This window comes from Thamnophis sirtalis, unplaced genomic scaffold (genome assembly GCF_051295495.1).
Source record: "Thamnophis sirtalis isolate CommonGarterSnake01/CBP01778 unplaced genomic scaffold, rThaSir2_p1.2 scaffold_15, whole genome shotgun sequence".
Taxonomy (NCBI): domain Eukaryota; kingdom Metazoa; phylum Chordata; class Lepidosauria; order Squamata; family Natricidae; genus Thamnophis; species Thamnophis sirtalis.
In genome coordinates, this window is record NW_028261395.1 from 29,433,716 (window position 1) to 29,457,797 (window position 24,082).

A 24,082-nucleotide genomic window follows, 5' to 3' on the forward strand; every position below is an offset into this window, starting at 1 on the left:
CCAGCTAAATGGGACTTACTTGGGCTTGGTACTACAAAAGAAAGTCCCCGCGAGTAGGTTTCCTTCCCTTCCCTTCCTTCCTTCCTTGTCCCCTTCGGACCAGCTCGGCGCCACAACCCGCAGCCCCCTAGGCCGATCCGCAGCCTTCTCCTTCCTCCAAGGTGAGTCTGTCTGGGGGGACGGGGGTAGGACTTCCAAGAAGGCCCAGTTTCAAACGGCGCCCTTGGTGGATGTCGTGGCGGCGGCTCTTCGCGCGGAGCGGGGGAAAGGCGCATCTCCGGAGCCGTGGCGGCCGGCTGGCCTGTGTCTTACGCCCGCCGCGCTCCGGCCAGCGCTCTTGGCGCAGAGGATCTGGCTTCCCCCAGCTTCGTTCGGACGCGACCTTCTGACGGCAGAAGGCCTGGGTATTGGGAAGGCGCGGTGATGATGAAGATGTTGATGGCGGCGGAAGATCGGAGTTTACCGCCACACACACACCCCGAGGTGGCCGGGAAGCTGCCGCCGCGGCGTCTGGGAGGTGGAAGAGCGCATTCCCGCCGCCCCCCCCCCCTCCTCAAAAAACAAAAACAAAAAACCCCGGCCAACCAAGTAGCGAGGCGAGAGCAGCGATCAAACCAGGTGTTCTCGGGCTGTCCAGGAGCGGGGATGGGCGGATGTCAGGGTCCCCGCCAGCCCGAGGCCCGGGCGTGCCTGGCGGGGGCGGTTGGAGGATCGCCGGGGCCGAGCCAGGGAACCACTGGCCGGGGATGGGGCGCTGCGCTTTGGCGAATCCGCGAGTGTTGGAATCTACTGCCTTTGTCTGACAAGTCATCCATCTCCCGGGCCGGCGCGCGGGGGTGGGAGGGAGAGAGGGAGGGGTGGAGGTGTGTGTGTGTATGTATGTGTGTGTGTATGTGGACGAGGGGGGGTGCCGGGTGCGATCTGGAGGGGGCTTTGCCGCTTTTAGAGAGACGGGCACTGGCGGCGGCAGCTCCATTCTCGAGGCGCAGCTCGTGGCAAGCACATCCCCACCTTGGCGCAAATCCGCCAGGAAGGCAAAGAGGGGGAGGAGGAAGAGGAGGAGGAGGAGGAGGAGGCAAAAGTCTGGCCGGAGCAGAAGGAGCCCTCCACCACCGTCGCCAAGGAACCTGGAGCTACAGAGGCGAAGAAGGCTGCCTGGGGAGGGAGCGCCAGCGTGCCCGGACTGGCCGCAGCGCGCCAACTTCAGCTCAGCTGAGCCCGGCCCGGGAAGGAGAGTCGCCGACACCTTACGGGGACCCCGCCATGCCTTGCTTCGGGCCCCCCTTAGCCAGCCAGGCAGGGATCGTGTGAACGCTGCAGAGGGCATAACTTCCCCCTCGGCTCGCCAGCTCGCTCGGCCAGCAGCGGGCTTAGGGCAAGGAGGCTCCCCGCGGCCCGCCGGCCGGGCTTCCACGGCTTGTCCTTCTGATTCTCCCCCAAGTCCTGAAGTCGAACCTCCGAGGCGAAACGGCGGCTTCAGCCGACTTCTTCCCTTTCCTGTGCCTCCCCATGGATATGCACTGCAAAGCAGACCCCTTCTCCGCGATGCACCGTGAGTACCGGCCGCAGCCTCCCTTCCCCCGCCCGGCGGCTGCTTCCTGAATCCCGCAGTCCGCTAGAAAGTTCGGGCTTTTGGTTTCCCACCGTCTTTCCGCTGGGGCCCGTGGAAGCCGCTGGCCGCTCGCCGCTTTTGGATCTGCCAGAAAGGCAGTTGAGGGCTCGGGAAGTCCCGGTCCTCAAACCGGCGCGGCTCCTTCCACATATTCCCCTAGGAAGTCTGGGTCCCGAAGAGGCCTCACCGGAATGCCCACGGTCAGGCTCCGGCGTGCGGGGAGTCGAAGGGGCAATCTTGCTGCCTTTTCGACCTTTCCCTTCACTACTCCGAAGGCGGCCCCGGCGGAGGAACAAACGGCGGTTTATTTATATGCGTTTATTTCTTTGGGGAGGGTAAAAAAAAAAAGCACACATTTCAAGGTCGAAAATATTAATTATGCCGCGTTTTATGGAAATGTGGGTGCGTGACCGATTTTTGTGTTTGATTCCAATTCCCTCTCCCCCCCCCCCAACCTTGTCCTGCAATTTAAAACTGATAGAAGGAAGGAATTATGTTGATTCGTAAGAAATAAAGACGCGAGGCAAAAAACGGGTGGAAAATCCAATATCTCCGTCAGGCTGGTTCCCCTCCCCCCACGCGTTACTGTATTTTTTAAAAAATACCCAAAACCAAATAAAATCAATTTCGAGTTTAGAACTTTGAAGTAAAAATAGAACAGGCGATTGAAACAAAGCTTAAGTAGTAAAATTAACTTTCTACCTCCTTGGCTTTTAGTTTTGCCTTAGCTAACAACAGGCTTATAAAGAAACGAAAATGGATCTGTTAATATTTTAAAATATTTTGAGGTTGTAAAAACTGGGAGGACAGACAAAACGCATTTTTTAAAAATGTTGGGAAGCTTTATTTTTCTGAAATTTTCCACGGCTTTTTTTTTTAAAGATTATATACAATGACTCATCTTCCTTCATGTCTTGTTCACCGCTTAAGGAACAAAACTGACTAGTTCTGGCTTTAATTCAGTTGGAAACGAGATCAGGTTTGCAGACCGATTTTCAGGTTGGAGCCACTAAAACAAAGTGAATCATTTATCTTTAGCGCCTTCTACAATATTTCGTGTTTTCCCCCCTAATGGAGGAAATTTGCTTTCTTATGAAGTGTATCTTGCATTCAATACAAAGAAAAGCCAGGAAAAAAATAAATACGGTTGAAACCCCCCCCCCCCAAATGACCTGCAAGGTGCAACGCTCCGGGTTAGGAAGTAGCAGGTGCAATACGCTGAATTATTAATCCCCGTGATCTTTTTTGCATCTGTTGCCTTTTTAATACTCTGTAATGTGAGTTATCAAAGGTGTTTTGAATTATTCAGAATTGAGGTCCGGGAGAAATTGCTTGGCCTGCTTGTAACTTTAGAGGCAACATCTGCAAAAGGTGAATCAGATAAATGAAGGGAATGAGCAGATACTTGGAGAGGCGAGTGCGGGATGGTTGGGGGGGGGGGGGAGAGAAGGAGGCAAGGAAGGCAATCCGAAACTCCCACCGGCTTCCCCTTTCCCTGACACGGAGCACACAACCGTGGCAGTTGATGAGGGGCGAAGCACATTCGTGTTCCAGTACATGCTGATAAATAGCTACTAACCGGACGCAAGGATGACGGTTCAGCATTCTTGAAAGGCCACCGCTATAGAAAGGAGATGGGGAGAAAAACTTAATTTGCCAAAGGATTGGGATCGATAGAGGGCAAGAAGAGTTTTCACTGAGTTCAGAGACCATAAGTCAGTATCACAAGGGGGGGGGGAGGGGAGGAGAGAGGGAGAGACCGGGCAAAAATGCAAACAGGTCATTTTTCAACCCAGCCTCCGATTTCGGTTCAGCTGCTCCCGTCGGGTGGGAAGGAAGCTCAGGTGTGTTGTCTACGGGGAAGGTTGGGTGGTGGTGGTGGTGTGTTTCTCTCGGATCCACCTGCTTGGCCCTCCCTCGTAGCCATTCAGATCTCTGGAGATCGAAACCGCCTTGGGGACCCCTTTCCCTTCCAGAGCCGCAGCAGCAGCAACAGCAAGCGCTGTAGATTTCCTCCGGAAAGCCGAAATGGAGGTCGCGAGGTTAACTGGGTTGAATAATCAAAAGCGAAGAAACGGGGCACAGAAGCGACTTCGCTTCTCAGGGCTGGGCAAAGAAGTAAAGTCGGGGTTTTTTTCTTTAAAAAAAATCGCCTTCCTGAAATTCTGGCTTCTTTCCACCTCCATCCTTGTAGATTTTTAGGCTAAAAAACCAAAAAAAGGTCGAGGGTTGTCTTGTTTTAGAACGTTTGAAAAAACGACTTAAAAATCCAACGAAATGAAAACATTTCGACGGCTGTTGGGTTTTAAATCTGGAGAAATTATTATTCTCCCCCCGCCCCCCGGAAAACGAGAAAGGAATAAGGAGCGGTAGGAAGAGCAAGAGCAACCGTCGTTGTAGTAGCAGCAGCAGCTGGCGGAAAAGCATTTAGGAAATAAAAGGAACATTGTCATTAACGGGGAAATGATGAGTCTCTGGATTTCGTTTTTAAGGGGGTCGATTCCCACGAGTGGCGCGACCAGCTTGGGAGCTTCAGTCTCTCGCCCGGCTTGCTAAGCACTGGGGGGGGGGATAGGAAGGCCGAGACTTTGCCCCCCTCTTGGGCCCAAAAGTGCTGGCAGAGTGACCCCCCCCCCCAAATCCGGCTTCCAGCTCGCCCGAACTGCCCCGACTAATGCCTTTCTCTCGTTCTTTTTTTTCTTCCCCTTCCCCGCCCCGCTCGCCTGCTTTTCTGTCTTTCCGTTCTCTCTCCCCAGCAGGGCACGGGGGTGTCAACCAGCTCGGGGGGGTGTTTGTAAACGGCAGGCCCCTACCGGACGTGGTGCGGCAGAGGATCGTGGAGCTGGCTCACCAGGGCGTGCGGCCTTGCGACATCTCCCGGCAGCTACGGGTCAGCCACGGCTGTGTCAGCAAGATCCTGGGCAGGTATGAGCGGGCGGCGGCGGCGGCGGGAGGGGAGGTCTGCTGCTCGGCTGCCCCTCGGGGTCCCTCGCCCTGCCCGGGCCCGGCGAGCCCCCACCCCGCTCCTTCCTGCCGCTTTCTTTTGTCTGGCCTGTCTCGACACAGGGACCTGCGGTGGGTTCGCAGAGAGGGGGAAAAGCCCGACGAGCCCGGGGACAAACCGAGCGCCGCCCCGCTTGCGGTGAGACCAGCCGGCAAGCATCCCCTCCCCGCCTCCCAGCTAAGCCAGGCCGGGCCCTGCTTTCTCTCCAGCCGCAGGTCAGCAGGAACCCGGCCCGCGCGCCGCCGCCGCCGCCGCCGCCTTCAGAGAGCTCAGCTAGGATGGGAGTGGGGAGCCGGCCAGCCGGGGCCGCCAAAGAGACCGACGGCCGGGGGGCAGAGTTCAGCCCGAGGCCGGAGAGAAGAAAGAGTCCAGGCGGCCTTCTCTGACCTCGGTCCCTTGCCGGCCTTCTCAGCCTCTTGGGCCCCTACGAAGGGACTGGCCGGCCCGGGCAAGGCGAGAGTGGCCCGGAGCGAAGGCGGGTGGGGGAAGCCCGGCCTTCGAATCGTGGCCCGGGCAGGCGGGTGGCGAGGTGCTGGCGGGGCTGCGGCGGGGACCGAGAGGCTGCGACGGGAGCAGCGCCGCTGAGCCGGGCTTTGCCCTCCCTTCCAACCACCGCAGGTATTACGAGACAGGCAGCATCAAACCGGGCGTGATCGGCGGCTCCAAGCCGAAGGTGGCGACCCCGAAAGTCGTGGATAAAATCGCCGAGTACAAAAGGCAGAACCCCACCATGTTCGCCTGGGAGATCCGAGACCGGCTCCTGGCCGAGGGCATCTGCGACAACGACACCGTCCCCAGCGTCTCCTCCATCAACCGGTAAGTCGCCGCGTTTTGTGGCCCTCCCCGCAGGACGGCTCCCCTGCGCTCCTTTCTCGGGAGCGGGGCCTTTGGAGTGAAGTTCTGCCCACCCGAGAAAGCGAAACACGGGCAGCGGGAGCCCTGGGACGAAAGCCCGCCCCGCAGGGATGCCCGGACGGGCCAAGGCGGTAGAGTGAATGAATTCCTCCTGGCGATTTCTCCTGGGCTATTTCCTCCTCTGGGCAGAGCGTCTGTGGGGCTTGCGGGGGGGGGGGGGGCAAGGAGGACAAAGAATTGGGGGTGGCTGCCTGCAAGGCACGCCTTGCTGTGACTCTTGGTGGAGGTCTGCAAGAGGACAGAACAGTCGCTGGTTGATTGCTTGCTTTGAATGAACCTCTGAGCCCATTCACTCTCGCCTTCGGAAGCTTTTGCCTGTCTAGGATCTCCGGTGGGAAATCCCTATTGACCAAAGCCTTGGGGTGGGGGGGGGTGGAGTCTGCTCCTCTACAGGATTTGGCCAGGCCTGCAAAGTCCCAAGCTTCCCCACCTTCAGCTGGGGCTGAAACACATTCCTGGGACTGAATCCAGGCAATGGCCGTAATTTAGATTTCCATGTGCTTTACAAGGTGATGCTGAGAAAGGAATTGTGCCACCTGTGCCAGGCAGATGTACAAAAACGCCCCATGGAAAAAAGCAGAGTAGTGCTCCGGTCTATTCTGTGCACTGGTCTGGAAGAGAAACAGACGGGGGTGGGTAGATTGGGGAGGGGGGGAGAGATGCACCGAATGGTTCTTTGGACAGACACATAATTAACGATGCTTGAAAAGTGGGAGATGTCACCTATCCATAACCCATTCTCACAAATGCTGAGCTGTCACTAATTACAAATGAACAAATGCAGCCTGCATATTTGTTTGAGCTTTACACGGAGTACTTTTTCCGCGGGCATCAAATGTTTTCTGAAGCTTTTTTGAAGTTTCATGATCCTCTAGGAACAAACCTCTAACAATCTACATGGATCTCTTTTTCCGAATGCATAAGCTGAGATTTGGGTATCTTCAGCAACGAGCAGCTGCTGCAAGTATGCCATATTATAAATCTCCATGTCAAAAAAAAAAGTAGCCCTATAAAGATATTTTGAGTTAGGCAGAACACAACAGCCCACAGTTCCATTTCAACAGCTGTTTAGTTCAATAGTTATATAATAGTAAATTCAGCACTTTTTAAAGAAGGAAGCAATGTGCATCAAAAGCATAGAAACAGTGGTGTCTTTATGTAAAAAAAGATGGTTCTTTGTTCTTACAAATAATAGATGTTTTGTAAACTTGGCAACCTGGGTGGCTTTTTATAGTTTAGGGAAAAAATGATGTGGGATCTTTATTTATTTATGTATTTATTTATTTGTCAACAAGTACAAGGAAACAAGTATGAAAACACATGAAAAAATGGCACAAATAAATGGATAAAAATAAGGAAAACATAGCCATAAACACATAAAACAGTACATATAAATGGGGACAGGAGGACAGGGACGGTAGGAACGCTGGTGTGCTTATGCATGCCCCCTTAGTTAGGGACCTCTTAAGAAACACATAAGGTCCACGGTAGACAGCTGAAGGTAAAAGGTATGGGGCTTAGAGGAACTAACAACAGGATCGGGTAGGTTGTTCCACCCATTTACTCCTCTATGGCTGAAATTGTTTTTCCTGCAATCAAGATTAGAACGGATTACACTTAGTTTGTATCTATTGATAGCCCTTGTGTTATTGCAGTTGAAGTAAAAGTAGCCATTAGAAGAATAATCCCAAATCATCTCAAAATAACAGGTGAAATTAACCAGGGAGCCTCCCTTGGGCAAACAGATGCCTCCTCGATGTGATGGCTCTTCGTAATATATGGCTATGTTATCCCACCAAATTATCCCAGTGTGTGCTATCAATATTAAAATGGCCATTAGGTTATGAACAGAGTTAAGTTCAGTCAGACTGGCTGACTGATTATGCACCTTCCTTCAAGAAAGGGAAGCTCCACCTGTCTCAGGGATGGAGATAATAGGAGTAACAATCGGAGCCTCTTGAGAAGCAGCTGTAGAGAGAGCTGGACCAGAAAGAGAGAGCTGTAGGGTATGTTTTTTTTGGGGGGGGGCTCAGAACTAGGCTTTCTGGTGAAAAAAAAGATGTCCACTTCTCCGATGTTTGCAGAAAAGGTGACGAGCTACCTCAGGCATCTGCTCAGGTGGTTAAAAGTGTCCTGGGTTGCAGACAGGTGGAGCAAGGGGTGGTGGTGGTGAGCAAATAATTTATCCCCTCTCCAGGAGTTCTTCTCTAAGAGACCCTCCCGAGCATCATACACTAGTGTAGTAAAGACCACACATTCGGTGCAATGGGAAGAATCCTCTGCTAATAACGGAGATCATTTTTATCGAAGGATAAATATTTATCTGCCTCAGGGAGTCTCGCGTGGATCTGCACTGTAGTGTTTCATGGCTTGGTCATTCGCATGTTTATCTCTAGAAAGATGCTAGCTTGGCCTTTTAAATGTTGACTAGATGGCAGTTCGCTGGAATAGCAAGAATTTTCCAGATAAACTGCAGCAGCCAAACACCAGGCATGCGGAAACATAAAAAAGTAAATACCACAAATTGTTCCTTATAAGCCCAAGGCAGCCATCAAGAATTCAGGATTCAATTGGTCTCTGTGAAGCCTTGACTTTTCTACCCATTACCTAATCTATCCCTGAAATGAGGTAAATGTGCCACATTGGGCAGCGTTTTGTCATTCAGTCTAAGCCAGTATTTCTTAGGGATACTAGAATCAATATGGGGAGCTTCTGAAATGAAACTAGGAAGAAGGTAGTCTTTTATATAGTCTTGATACTTACAAAGCTGATTTGGCGAATACATGTACACATACATATGTTGTGGTGTGTGTATTTCCTTGATCTCTGAAATCAATAAAAGAAATTGCTCAATTTGTCACAACAGAAAACAGAACTCCTGAAATTATATTGTTCAAAATTAAAAAGAAGTAATTAGATTTCTCTCTTGATAAATATTAGGATTAGGGCCAATAATTATTTTGTACCCTGCATATACCATATAGATGTATAAACAAAGGAATTATTATAGAAAAACATTAAAAATTATTTTTTCCATCTTGCCCGAAAATTTATGTCTGGATATTTCTTAATTTTCTCTTCCTAATTCTCAAATCATAAAATAGATTTATATAAAGAATAATTGTAAGTGATATGTCAGTACTAAGTTTTACATTCGGCGCCTTGAATCTCATAAACAATATGACATTTTGAATTACGACTCTTAATGCTTGCCTCAAATTTTCCCATAATCTTGTTTTCGTATACTTTCTGGATTTAAAAGTTGTGTGAATAGAACTGAGGTTCCAGAGAAGTGGTAGTTTGCTATTTGCTAGATGTTTTAAAGCCCAGAATCTGGTATGTTTTAATGTGGACTCCTTCACTAAGAGATGGCTAGGTTCAAATAGGTTGAAATGGCAGAGAAATTTAAATTAAACATTAAATACTGAATTTTCAATACTACTACTACAACTACTACTTCAAGTTGTCACCAATATGGCCACATTGCAATAGGGTAGGTTAAAGGAGAAGTTTCCAACATGGCCCCACACCATTAAAACAGCTATTATTTGGTTTTGCTCATTTAGTACTTTTATTTCCCCTTCCCTCCTTCCTTTTTTCAAAGGGGAGAAAAATGCAAAATTGGCTAAGATGCTTCCTTTTGTCCCAATTACTATTTGTCTAGATACAATATAAATTCTTTGACCATCAGCGCCCCAAGTATCCCTGGCCACTTTATTCCCTCCGCTGCATACCTGACAGTTTTCTTTGTCAACTTTGTTCCTTATTTTTTTTTTTTGAAGCAGTGGGTAATCAATAAAAGAGTTAAATAAAGCCACTAATGAGATATGTACAGAAAATGTCTCTGCTCTGATCAAATTAGTCTAACTGGAGAAACTGTCATAGGAATATCACATAGCAAACCCTTGGAAAACATGGAAGTGTCCTTCTAGAAAGAAATTAAGAGTATTCCAGACCTTTTTGTGCTGTAGTATTTTATCTTAAGAGAAACGGGGGAATTTTCTGATGATACAAAAATGTAGTTGAGTGTGTGTGTATTATCAAATGATGCGTCAGGATACTTGGAGGAAGAACTAGTTTTTTGAAAAGGGCAGCTACCAGTGATTAATAGGATAAAATTCCTCATACCTTAATTGTTTGTCAAACTAGGTGGTAAATTACAGTATAGCAAAAGTAGGCAGGTTTTATTGTTACACAGGTAATACGACACAAACATATCCTCAAAAGAATTCCATCCCTAGAGATTAGAAATAGCAAGAATGTCATTTCTGTGCTTCAAACAGCGGGGGACACTAATTTATGGAAATTACGTGTAGATTTTCAATATCTTTATAATTTTTTGGGGGAGCGAATGCATTTCTCGTGCTTGGATATCTTTCATCTTGTTTCACTGCAGCTATTTATATGATTTTTAAGAACTATCTCCATCTGTCTTCTTTGGAGCTTCTAAAACACTGGTTTGTTTGGCAATTTTCGAAAGTATAAAGTTACCTTAAGCAAGAATAGTGCAGGTAGCATCGCAGGTGGCTGATTTTCTGGAGCATGAAAGTTTTTTTAAAAATTGTGCTTTAATTCCGTCTGTGTGCATTCTTGTGAACTGTGAGAAAGGAGAAAAAGTCTTTATGCAGTTTTCCACTTTAAGAATGAAAGTATTTGGGCTGAATAGGATCTCTCTGGACCGCAGAGGTGGAGGCATTTGGTTGCTATTTTTCCTGTAGAAAATTTTACATGACTACCACTGATTCAAGTACAGTTACTCACTTCTGAACTATATCCTGTAATTTGGCTTTTAATGGTTGTTTAATTTGTAGTAGAAAATGGGAGCCTTATCTCTTTTTTGCAGATTATATTGCTGTTAACAGCACAGGAGTAGGCATAATAATATTCATGTATCTACTTTGTAATCTGTTTATTTCTATGTGTGTCTGCATCATTCAACATTTGTTCCTTCATAGAATCCAATACAGCTATTTCATGCTCACCAAAATCTGGTGACAAACTTCCCTAGAGAGGGGAGATACAAATTTGCTTAAAAACAAGCCAAAATACTCCTTTTCTTATCATCTTCTTTAGAACATTTCTGACCTAGTATGAAACCCATGTGGCAATTGTATGTAATCCATAGGAAAGTAATATGGAATATTTTTGGTCTGATGCGAGAAAGAAATGTCTCCCCCCCGCCCTGAAATGATATTTCTATTGTCTTAAATTAGAGGAGGGCAATCAATGCAAGATTTCCCTTTCCCTTCCCTTCTCTTCTGTTCCCTTCCCTTCCCTTCCTTATCCATTTACTTCCTTTCCCCTCCTTTCCCTTCCCTTCCCTTCCTTATCCATTTACTTCCTTTCCTTTCCCTTCCCTTCTTTTCCCTTCCCTTCCTTATCCATTTACTTCCTTTCCTTTCCTTTCCCTTCCCTTCCTTTCCCTTTCCTTCCCTTCCCTTCCTTATTGATTTGCTTTCTTTCCTTTCCTTCTCTTCCTTTTCTTATCCATTTACTTCCTTTCCCTTTCCCTCCCCCTCCTTCCTCTCTTTTCTTAGCTCCATGAGCTCTTTTCAATCATATTTGCTGAAGGTGAAGTATTTCAGCTGTGTAGTTACTGAGAATCATTATGAAACCATTTCTTGGAAATTTGAGAAAGAAAACAAGAAATGTAGTGGCTAATAAATGGGATAGACTTAGCAAAGATAAAAAGAGCAACAAAACCCTCTTAGCCTGGGCCGAGCTCTTCCCAAAGAAAACATCCATTCCTGCCAGTGAACTTGCTTCCACTTCACAAAATTGTTTTGCCATTTTAGTCCTCTCCCATCTAAAGAAAACATTCAGTGTAACCACTTCCAGACACCAAAATGTTGCCCATTCTACAATCATCTGACTGCATGAAAAAAATAATATGACTATTTCTAAAAGTAACAGACTGATTATGGCATTATTTACTATTTAATTGTTAACCAATAAGTAAAGATACACTGAAGCACATTATTGTCAATATTAGCATTTTCTATCATCCTGTTCGTGTACCACACTTTTGTGTTAAACCCTATTATGTCAAAATCACTGTTTATTGTCTGTCTATGTAGCACCCCAGGGCTGGCCGAAAACTCTTTAGATTCTGACACAGATGTATGTAAGGCTAAATACATGGGTAGATAAAGCCATTGATTTGGTGTGATAGATTATAAAATAACATAGCTGCAAATTTACTTATAGAAGTCTATTACTACAAATTATTAGTGACTTTAGAGAATGATTTTCATTTTACTAGCAACTGACTAAGAGGCTTCTGCAGGAGTTCCTATCTCTCTTGCCTCAGAAGTAAATGCCTCTGAATTCAATAGGACTTCTCGTTAAATAATCATAAATTGCAGTTTTACTCATAAATGTCTTGATTATGTAGCCTTTATTAATGAAGAATCCAAAGAGCAATAGAATAATTCATTTTGTAGAATCAGCTAAATTATAATTAGTGAAGTAGCTTTCATAATTTACAAACCTCTTCTTCAAATTAGCTATTAAACAAAAGGATGCTTTCACTGCATCCTTTACCATTAAACCCTTGGAATAGATGCTTATGAAAGGATCAAGGCATCCAAAGCAGAAAAATCAAAGGAGAAATTCCAAGCTGGTTCAAATGTGGAAAATAACAATCGCAGTAACATGCTAATGAAACCCTAGATTTCATGAACAGCACTATACAGTAGTGGCCAAATTTGTGGAAACCTTTTGGGAAAGGTGTACAGTATTTTTGAGGCACTATACTACTCCAAAAAGTAAGTGGTGTTATTAGCCATCAAACATCAAAAATAGACTTTTCCCAAAAGGTTTTCACAATTTTGGCAACTACTGTCATGTGAATCTGGCATTAGGCCTGTCATATATGTCCAATTCAGCAATATAGCTTAGGCGGGATATTAACTAACTTGAGCACTTTCAAAACTGACCAGCCAGCATGCTATGCAGAGGTGAGCTTCATATATTTTTACCATTGGTTTGCCGTGCACCAAAAATGTGAGCGCGCATTCTGCGCATGCACTTTGCTTGTGCGTGCGGCTTGCACACCCACAGGTCGCCACTACCGGTTCGTTTGAACCAGCTGAATACCACCATTGATGCTATGGCATGGGGAAAAATGTTTATGATGCATTATTGAAAAACAACAAAATAAATAAACCCTAAAAGTTGTCATACAGGAAATGGCTGCCTAGTGTTCTTTATGGCAAAGAAGTGGTTTCAGCTTAACATTAGGTAAACAACCATAATGCCTCATGAGATGTAGTTTCACATTCATCTAAGATACTTAAGGAGAATCTAGACAGCCAACTGTTAGAGCTTTTTTTGTCACGTGCAGTTGGTTGAAATAGCTTGAGGAGTGCTACCTCTTAATTGGCAGCTTTTGAGGGCAACAGAGAGTGGTACGTAGAATGAGAGCTAGTCACAAATATTTGAAAACCCAAGAGAATTTTTTTTTTTTTATATTCCCTAGTTCACCTATGAAAGCTTCCAGTTTACATAGGCTGAATCTAATGTGCAAAAAAAGCCTAAATTTTCTGGGAATTTTCTCATAGAGGCTTCCTTTGGCACTTGGTATATTCTATTTATATAAGGAACGCAGTGGCTCAGTGACTAAGATGCTGAGTTTGTCGATCAGAAAGGTCGGCAGTTCGAATCCCTAGCGCCGTGTAATGGAGTGAGTTCCCGTTACTTGTCCCAGCTTCTGCTAACCTAGCAGTTCAAAAGCATGTAAAAAATGCAAGTAGAAAAATAGGGACCACCTTTGGTGAGAAGGTAATAGCGTTCCAAGCTCTTTCAGTATTTTGTCATGCTGGCCACAAGACCATGGAGATGTCTTCGGGCAGCCCTAGATCTTTAGCTTTGAAACGGAGATGAGCACTGCCCCCTAGAGTCGGGAACAACTAGCATATTTGTGCAAGGGGAACTTTTACCTTATTGTCCTTGGTTTTATTTACGAATGTATTAAAATATACATTGTACACTTTCTTTTTCTTTTAAATAATGCCTCCATGCAGATACATATGCATTCCGACTGAAAACATTTAATGAATGAGACATAATTCAAAAGCATACTTGTAAAATTCCATGGAAACTTTAAAAGCTGATATTTTAAACACTACCTTTTCAGCTGTACGAGGGGAAGGCAGCACAAAGACAGCACTGCTAAATGCTAAGCAGAAGCCTGATGCTGAGTTTACAGAATAGAATAGAATAGAATAGAATAGAATAGAATAGAATAGAATAGAATAGAATAGAATTCTTTATTGGCTAAGTGTAATTGGACACAAACAAATTTGTCTTTGGTGCATATACTCTTAGAGTACATAAAGAAAAATAAAATACATTCATCAAGAATCATAAGCTACAACACTTAGTGATAGGCATAGGTTACTAAATAAGCAATCAAATCATACTAGGAAACAAACAAAACAATGTAAATCACAGAGATACAAGCATAGTCATAAGTGGAAGGAGATAGGTAATAGGAAGGATGAGAATAATAATAAAAATACAGTCTTACTAAATAGTTTGATAGTGTTGTGGGAGTTAGTTGTTTAGCAAAGTGATGGCATTCAGGGAAAAACTGTCCTTGTGTGTCTAGCTGTTCTGGTGTGCGGTGTCCTATAGCATTGTTTTGAGGGTAGAAGTTGAAACACTTTATGTCTAGGATGTGAGAGGACTGTAGATATTTTTACAGCCCTCTTTTTCATTGGGGGCTATATCTCAATAGAGAAGGAAGTCTACCACTAGGTTGTTTTTTACAGGAGTTTTTTTTTGTGTGGTATCCATTGATTTTGTGTTTTTCTGTTTTACTTTTTGGAAGTTCTTTTCTCTGGTTTTATCTGTAGAAAATATATTTTGTCTTAAAAACGAATACAATCATCAGGTGGAATGAAATTTTTAGTCAATAAATTAACATCTTTCTTTTTATTTACATAAAACTACTGACAGTTTAAAAAAAAAACCTCAGGCTTGAAGTTTGGTGATGCTTGTCCTGACCACTCAGTACAGGTCAAAGTAATTTGCAAGCAGAGCTCCTAATTCACGAGGCATTTCTTTTGGTCTGTTCTTGCCAATTACACATTATTGGCAAAGCCTCTACAATACTCTTAGAATCAGGACTGAAAGTTGAAAACACTGAGAAAAATAAGTACAAACGGTCTCAGAAGAAAAATATCACCTATAACTATGAATATCTGGAAGCTTTTGAAAGAATTCTTCGGTGCGATTTTCTCTCCAAATATTCCTTCCCGAAGCGATTGAGGCCAGGATGGAAATGCTACTAGAATATGAAAGAAAACAAATAGAACATTAGCCGCTTCTGCCACATAACTCCAGGCACATCCAATACTGTATTCCATGCCTGTAACCTGAAAGAAGGTGGCTCAGTGGCTGCTTGTCAGTCAGAAAGGTCAGCAGTTCAGCTGTTCGAATCCCTAGCGCCACGTAACAGAGTGAACTCCAATTACTTGTCCCAGCTTCTGCCAATCTAGCAGTTCAAAGGCATATAAAATGCTAGTAGAAAAATAGGAACCACCTTTGGTGGGAAAGTAACAGTGTTCTGTGCTCCTTCGGCATCTCGTCATGCTGGCCACAAGACCATGGAGATGTCTTCGGACAGCACTAGCTCTTTAGCTTTGAAACGGAGATGAGCACTGCCCCCTAGAGTCAGGAACAACTAACATATTTGTGCAAGGGGAACCTTTACCTTAACTTGAAAGTCAGGCTAAGACTGCAATCCAAACAATGGACACGACTTTGGGAATAAAGGATCTAGTGAAAATCTGAAAATTAAACACAAGAACAATAAAAAATAACCATCTCAACAATTAAAATAAACTCCCAAGAACAGAACAAGGGAAAACAGTGCCAGATATGTTGGGGGGTGGGGGGGTGGGGGGTGTTAACAACGGAATAACTTTTTAAAAATCTCTATGTCATCATTTGCCTAACCAGCACAGGTCTAAGTTTTAAACATCTTTAGTTGCAAAGTCTGTGAAGTTTTGGAAAAACTTTCTACCTACAGGCACAACTGTTTTAAGCAGGACCTCAATTAAGAAGGTGTCACTTAATTAGCTATTCCACATAAAGTGCTTTACTTGGTTTCACCCAGCAGGGGGCTTGTTCTGAAAATATTTTGGCATTCCTCCTTCATTCCAAGAAGTGAAGAGTTCCAAATCCACAAGAGCACTTTCTAAGCTAAAGGTATGCAGATATTTCCTAAAGAATTCCACTCAGGTTATTGTTTTGGGTGACAACAATACCTTACAACAGAAATGCATACAGGATCCAAAAAACTACAATCACTTTCAAATCCCTTCTGATGATATCTATTCAGTCAAGTTTGATTCTTGGTCATTCTATGGACCAGGTCTCTCCACGTCTTCTGATAACAGATTAACAGAATTGGGACCTTATAGGTCATCTAGTCCAACCCCCCTGCTCAAGCAGGAGACCCTATACCATTTCTGACAAATGGCAGTCCAATCTCTTCTTGAAAGCTTCTAGTAATGAAGCCCCTCCAGGCAAGCTGTTCCATGGATTGATTGTTCTCACTGTCAGAAAGTTCCTCCTTATTTCTAGGTTGAATCTCTCCTCGTTCAGTTTCCATCCATTATTCCTTGTCTGGCCTTTGGGTGGCTTGGAAAATAGCTTGATCCTCCCTCCGCTCTGTGGCAGCCCCTCAAATATTGGAAGACTGCTATCATGTCTCCCCTGGTCCTTCTCTTCACTTGACTAGCCACGCCAGGTTCCTGTAACCGTTCTTCATACGTTCTAGTCTCCAGTCCCCTAATCATCTCAGTTGCTCTTCTCTGCAATTTTTCTAGAGTCTCAACATCTTTTTTATAGTCTGGTGACCAAAACTGGATGTCTTATTCTAGGTGTGGTCTTACTTAGACTTTATAGAGTGGTATTAGTACCACACTAGATCTTGATTATATCACTCTGTTAATGAAATTTAGGATTGTGTTGCCTTTTTTGGCTTTTTTTTAAATCTTGCACTACTTTTTTGAGTTTTTCTATGCTCTGACTGGTGTCAGCTTTGATGGTGTTCAACAATGGTGTTCTTTGATGGCTTGGTTACCACTGGCCTGGTAAAAACCACAAATTCTTCTTCCAAACCTAATTACTTTCTCCAGCAAATTTCCCTGCATGACTGGCCAAAGCAAGTGAGACATAGTTTCATGATTTTTCATTCTGGTGACCTGTTGGATCTGTGTTTATGTTTAAAAAAGGGTTTGCGGAGGAATAATGTTAGTTCTTTTTAAGTTCATTCATTTATTTTTCATATTTCTTATACCGCAACAATCCAGAGTTAAAAATCTGCTGTTATGTAGCTATTTTAACCACCATAGCTTTGAATTAATTGTAGAAAAGACCAGTTACACATCTCGGTGGAAATGTACCACTATGAAGTGGTGGGTTCCTACTGGTTCGGACTGGTTCAGCTGAACCAGTAGTGGTTTGACGGCCTGGGTCGCTGGAACTGGTAGTGACCCAGACCTGCCATGCCCCCAAATTGGTTCTCCGGGTGGTGCCATAGGCGCCACCATCTTGTTTTTCAATTCTGTGCATGCACAGAACAATTTTAATTGCACTGTGCATGGGCATGCAGTGTGCATCAAGCGCATGTGCGTGTGCAGTGAGCCCATGAGTAAATCAGCAGTAGTGCCTGCAGCAACCCACCCCTGAAGTGGTCAATAGCAGAGGACAAGAGCAAACACAACGAACTAGCAGTAGTTTGGTATCTACCTGCATCTTGAGATTTCTTATGCTTCTTCTAGTATTGCAAATATGCAGTTGACGGGACTTGCGGAAGATTCATGTGCTTTCATCTCTTCCTCCTTTCTCCCTTTTCCCAGAATTTCCTGGTTACTAAGCATGATGCTCTGTTCTTCGGAAGCACTCTTCATTTCAGCACTTTTTCATTTGTCCATAAATTCCCTTCTTTTTGCAAAGTATTCATAGCAACTTCCTGATATATTCCCACGTCCATCAGCCGAAAGCAAAGCCGGTTTGCCCTAATAAAGTGTTGCATACATTGAACAATTGGCTGCGATACTCTCCTGAGGATTTTTTTCCTCTAGTCTTCATTAATTTAAAATCAATTGCTTAGCTCTTGACCCCCCTTTTTTTTTCTCTAAATCCATTTCAAGTTAGGAAGAAACGGAAATAAAAACAGAATTATGCTATCTTTAGTGTCACTATAATACATTTGTAAAAAATACCAATAATAGTAGAAAAGATGTTCACAAGAACTAAATGATCAGGGGCTTAGGACTCCTTCCCAATAATGAGAAGAAGGAGAAGACGCTTTAGTGTTTTTAGTTTCAAGAAAGTGGAAGGGACATCAAGAAGGTTTAAACCTCATAGGCAGTATTGAAGAAAGAGAACAGGGAGAATATAATTGCTCTATCTCCTAATACAGTGACCCAAGGTCATTCACTTGGCAGGAGGTAGAGAGTAACAAGAACAAGTGGTTTTTTCATGTAAACCATAATTAGTAGGGTTGTGCAGGGAGCACTTAGGATTCAAAGGCAAAAAGATGTTTTAGTGCAGAGGGTCATATTTTGGGGCCAGGTACCTACTTGGAAATATCCATGGAGCAACCAAACTCTAATCTTTCCCTTGTCTCACCCGGGAATCCATCAGAGAAAGAAAATAGGCGAGGGCAACAACGGAAAGGAGGAAGGATGAGGAGGGAAAGGAAGAAAGGGTAAAGCAGAGGAAGTAAGGGAGGGGAATTAAGAGTAAGAGAGAGAGTAAGAAGGAGAAGAAGAGGGTTCCACCACAAAACCGCATTCGACTAAACCGCGCTTGACGAAACCGCGTAGCTGATGTCATCAACAGCGCGACAACAGCGCGGAGACAGAAGCACGCTGTAAACGCTAAACCTAAAATTAACCCCTAAACCTAACCCCCCCTAAACCTAATCCTAAACCTAAACCTAAACCTAACCCTTAACCTAACCCTAAACCTAACCCTAAACCTAACCCTTAACCTAACCCTAAACCTAATCCTAACCCTTAACCTAACACTAAACCTAACCCTAACCCTTAACCTAACCCTAAAGCTAACCCTAAAGCTAACCCTAAAGCTAACCCTAAACCTAACTCTTACCTTAAGTTGAATCGGCTTGCTTTCAAAGCGCTATTTAAAGCGCCCTTCTTTCTCCGCGCTCGCTGTTGTCGCCCTGTTGATGACGTCAACAACGCGGTTTAATCGGGCGCGGCTTAGTCGAGCGCGGTTTTGTCGTGCCAGGGAAGAAGAGAGCAGGAGGCGGGAAAGAGAGGGGAAGAAGAAAGGAGGAAGGAGAGGAGTAAAGAAGAAGGCAGGGAAGGGAGATTGAGAAGATAGAAGGAGCAAGGTTGTTGCGAAATAAGATGGAGGCATGGGGTGGCAAGAAAGTAACCCAAACTGTATTCTATATATTTGTAAGAAAATAACAATAAAGGTTAATGATGAATAGATAAATGTTAATAGTAATTATAAGAGTGTATATTTGTGAATGAATTGGAAAGAGAAAAATAAAAACAACTTTTTTAAAGAAGGGAAGTAACCATGGGGCAACCAAGTGCTAAACTTTCTCTTCTCTCATCCCTAGTCCATGAGTAAATCAGCCGTAAGTTTTCATTAGTTATGTCAGCACAAACATTTTCTCTCTCCTGACAACATTCAATGGCAACCTCAGGATGTATACATTCTGGTGTGCTCTATACAGAGTGTGCTGTATGCCAGACTCTTCCAGCCTTTATCTTCTCCATTACATCTTTGTTTCTGGAGTTGCTTTCCAACCTGCCGCTTCCAGAACTTTCTAGTTTGAATCCATCTCCTTTCCAATGTCAACAACTGAGAGCAGAGCAGAACAGGGCTTCACGTTTCATCCGAGGAAGAATATATGGTGTATTGGTATATAGAATACAGAATAACAGAGTTGGAAGGGATCTTGGAGGTCTTCTAGTCCAACCCCCTGCTTAGGCAGGAAACCCTACACCACTTTATACAAACGGTTATCCAATCTCTTCTTAAATTCTTCCAGTGTTGGAGCATTTACAACTTCTGGAGGCACATTGTTCCACTGATTAATTGTTCTAATTGTCAGAAAAAGCTGTCATATTACATTATATTATTTATTTCTCCTTAGTTCTATGTTGCTCCTCTCTTTGATTAGTTTCCACCCATTACTTCTTATTCTGGCTTCTGGCTTCTGGTGCTTTGGAGAATAGCTTGACTCCCTCTTCTTTGTGGCAACCCCTGAGATATTGGAACATTGCTATTATGTCTCCCCTAGTCCTTCTTTTCATTAAACTAGACATACCCAGTTCCCCTAATCCGTGGTGGGATTCAGCTAGTTTATGCCACTTCGGGAGAACCGGTTGTTAACTTTCTGAGCAGTTTGTTGGAAGAAATCATTAGGGCAGAGAACCAATTGTTAAATTATTTGAATCCCATCACTGCCCTAATCATCTTTGTTGTTCTTCTCTGCACTCTTTCTAGAGTCTCAACATCTTTTTTACATCGTGGCGACCAAAACTGGATGCAGTATTCCAAGTGTGGCCTTACCAAGGCATTATAAAGTGGTATTAACACTTCACATGATCTTGATTCTATGCCTCTGTTGATGCAGCCTAGAACTGTGTTGGCTTTTTTGGCAGCTGCTGCACACTGCTGGCTCATATTTAAGTGATTGTCCAGCATGACTCCAAAATCCCTCTCACAGTTACTACCATTGAGCGAGGTGCCACCTATACTGTACCTGTGCATTTTGTTTTTCTTGCCTAAATGCAGAACCTTACTTTTTTCACCATTCAATTTCATTTTGTTAGATAGCGCCCAATGTTCAAGTATGTCAAGGTTCTTCTGTATCTTAAGGCGATATGGTATTTATTGTCACTTTCTCTGCAATTGTTAATGAAGCCAGTTCTCCTCCCATAGCTAGTTGCACAGCCATGCCAGATTCTGTCTCTTTCCTTCGTGTAATTATTTCAGCCCTGGTGTTTTTCCACTGGTTTCTTTAGTACCCACGATTTCATTTTAACTTGGGAAGTGGCCAAGTGGGTTGTGTGAGGAAGGGGAGACCAATCAGTCCATGCAGAATCCCCAAGTGTAACCTTCCCCATTCCTGCTGCAATGCCCCTGATTGGTGAATGTTGTCCCTGCAAAGTGGAAAGGGAGGGTAAGCGATGTCAGAGAAGAAAACCAACAAACCTTGTCTCTCACAAGTGCAGGGTTGCAAATCAGGCCACATCATCTGATTCAGAATGGACACAATAGAAACAGGATAGGAATTGGCAGTGGGGTTGTGAATGCTACGCCAGCCTTGTTTTGTGCTGTTCCAAAGATAGGAGGTTAACACTTTAACAGCTCACGGCTATATAAGTAGTCTGTGATAAGATTGAACAGTGTCTATGTCAGTGAAGGCTAACCTTTATGTCCTCACGTGTTAAAATCAGGTGCATGCATGTGACAGTGCGCATGCACAGACCCACAGCCGCAATGCACCCCCCACGCATGCACATGACCTCCTGTGTCCCGTTTTGGGCCTAGCAAAACAAAAAACAAGCTCTGTGGGGACCACCTGCATATGCACGTGTGACCCCCAACCCCCACGTGTGACCCCCAATCCCACACATGTGTGCACATCTCCCACATGCGTGGCAGAGACCTGAAAATCAGCTGGCCAGCGGGAGGCACGCAGGCATGCGCAGTGGAGTTGAGCTGGGCGACAGATTGTGTGCCCACAGAGAGGGCTCCGTGTGCCAGTCGTGCCATACATTTACCACCACGGGTCTATGTTCTCTGCCATTAACAGTGATGAAATGGAATCTCACCCACATCTGTATATTTATGGTACAATAGTAAAGTTAATTGCTTATACACTCATGGAGGTCTAACCCTAACCCTGACAAGTGGATTTTTCTGTCAATAGGATTTTTCCATGTATTTCCCTAGGAATATGAAATGGGCCAGATTTGAAAAGTAAGAGCCGTCCTAAACATACCCATGCTTTCTGAAATCATTGGTGATGTCCATTTTTCTGTCCAAATTCATGGAGACCTAACCCTAACCCTAACCCTAACCCTAACCCTAACCCTAACCCTAACCCTAATCCTAACCCTAACTCTAAGTGGATTTTTTCTGCCCATAGGATTTTCCCTTGTACTTTACCAGGAAATGCAGACAGACCAGATTTGCAAAATAAGTGCCCTCCTAAATCCATCGCTCCGAATCCATGTGCGATGTCCATTTTTCTGTCCGAATTCGGGTTGTTTCAGCCTTAGTCATAAAAGCATTGCAGTTTAAACAAGAAGCACAAATTTAGGAAATGATTCCTGAACGGCTACAGATTAGAAAAATAATATTCTTGGAAAAGTCATGTTTCATGGATATTGTCCATGTAAGGAAAAATTTGCAATATTCATAGTTAATGCCCTGTTCTTCGCATTGAAGCCTTGATATACCACCAGTTTTGATTCTAGATGTCCACAAGTTGTATCCACAAGTGTGGTCTGTGGGCTGACACAGAGGTTGCGTTACCTAAACAGTGTTGCCGTAATCACTGACGTAAAGGTTGCTAAGCAAGTATGGAAGATCCCTGGTTGTTTTCTAGCCATGTCTTTGTAGCACATAGAATATCGGTGTTTCATAGTACCTCTCTTTATACATGGGTGTCAGAGGAAAAAAATGACGAGAAAGGTTTCCTGGCCATTTAGCCCTTTACTGAATAATATTTTTTCATTAATTGCAGTATTTCTGGTCAAGGATGAGTATTTCTCTCCAAGCACTCAAACACGCACTCTTTGCTTTGCTTTGCTTTGTTCAACCTGCCCCCCCCCCCGCACTCCAAGTAAACAGGATATTTCTCCTTCCTGCTGTAGGCATCTCCCGCTCCCGAGCACACAGTTTATGTTTCTTTAATGATCACACTATTTCTGCCAGGATCACAGCTAGAGTCACTGTAGCTAAGGGAGGTGGGGGGGGGGAAAGGATGTTCAGTATATATAAACAGCCCTCCTTAAAGGGCTCATTTCCAAAGGATAGCGCTTCTTTTTCACAATCCCATCAGAGGAATGAAAAAAAAGGCTAGGGCAGCGCCACCAAAAAAAAAAAAAATCCATAACTAAATAAATAAATATACAGCATCCCAACCAAATGGAGAACTCAATAAAACAATCACTTCAAATACGAGAAGATATAAATCTTGGGCCTGCACAGGTAACCCTCTCAATTGCTTTTATTATCACTCAGTCCGGCTCTATTTATTACAGTCGGTGGCCTGTGTGAAGGATGCTGCGTAGAGGGTGGTCTCCCAGTGCAACCCTATCCCCCGGAGAGGCACAATCAGCCCATACACTGGCAGATTCCACAGGAGGGGGGGGGAGAGAGAGAGCGGACGTTGACAAGCCCATCTGTCTGCAGGAAAACCAATCAATAACTTTGTAACAAGAGCCCTTGTTGCTGTGAAAAGGACAACAAGAGTGTTGGATGCTGGTGGGCCATGGAAGGGAGTCACTGCTATAAGCTATAATGGAGGACGGACCGCAGGCTCTGTGCGCCGAAGAACGGTGCCTGCATTTGCACATAGGCACCGAGGACTTAGTGGGGAAAGGCGAAGAGGGGTACAGCGCTCGCTTGCCCCTTTAAAAAGGCTGCATTTCATCAGGGAAGCCATCCCTTCTCAAGTTGTTTGCTGTCCTGTTTGAGCGGATGTTAAGAAAATACGTGAAATGCCATCGTTTCAAAGACACCTGCCAGATGAAGAGATAGGCTTCAGTCCGGCTCCCTCTTTGCGTGGTTGGCTCTGTGTCTTCTAAATTGGAATGTAGGCCCAAACAACAGCTATTGCCTGGTGTCCTTAGATTCATGCGAGCACAGAGTTAAATTTGCCTTGGAGAATTGTACCCAGAGCCCCTCTCCTCCTTGAATTGAATACAATTTGTTTGAGAGACAGTTTAGTGATTTTTTTTTTTAAGCTGAGCCTCGGGGCATTTCCCCCCCACCCCCAGACTACGTACTTCTTCAATAATTGTACAGATGCTCTTCAGCTGTTGCAGTTGTTCTTTTTGTGGATCATTTTATCAGTGGAAAATACAGTCTCTCTCAGCAAGTAGGGGAATTAGCCCCACTTGCTGAGCGTGGTTGCACTACTATCTCAAGGGTGGGATTCAGAGGTGGGTGAGTTTTAATTTTACCACCAGTTTGCCGCACACCAAAATTGTGAGCATGTGTGTGTGTGTGTACACTTGCTTCGTGAGCATGTGCACCTTCTGCGCATGCATTTTGCTTGTGCATGTGACTTACATGCATGCACACAGCTTAGAAAGCATGGCTAAATACAACAGCATAGAGCCGAGGCAGGGGGGCAGGTGGGCAGGTGGGTTGTATCAGAGGTGGGATTCACTTACTGTTACTACCGGTTCATCCAGCACCGGAAATGTGAGTGTGTGTGTATCCGTGCATGCATGCGGCGTCACAAACCAGGCAATTCACTTGTGCACGCCATCCACATATGTGTGCGATGTCAAAACCACAGCAATATA

General features: G+C 44.6%; 1 protein-coding gene across 9 annotated transcripts in view; it reads left to right on the plus strand.

The window, feature by feature from the left end:
- Positions 1-1,083: 1,083 nt before the first annotated feature.
- The window catches only part of PAX2 (paired box 2), a 154,663-nt gene continuing 131,664 nt past the window's right edge, over positions 1,084-24,082 (plus strand). For 2 of the 9 annotated variants that reach the window (XM_087702537.1, XM_087702535.1), the window contains exons 1-4: positions 1,116-1,552; positions 4,369-4,537; positions 4,679-4,831; positions 5,235-5,432. In XM_087702537.1, coding sequence (XP_087558663.1) covers positions 1,510-1,552; positions 4,369-4,537; positions 4,679-4,831; positions 5,235-5,432 — 563 coding nt within the window. In that variant the 5' untranslated portion in view covers positions 1,116-1,509. Of the gene's footprint in view, positions 1,553-4,368; positions 4,538-4,678; positions 4,832-5,234; positions 5,433-24,082 lie in introns of all 9 variants that reach the window. The other 7 variants (XM_087702543.1, XM_087702538.1, XM_087702536.1 and 4 more) reach the window with 7 other exon arrangements.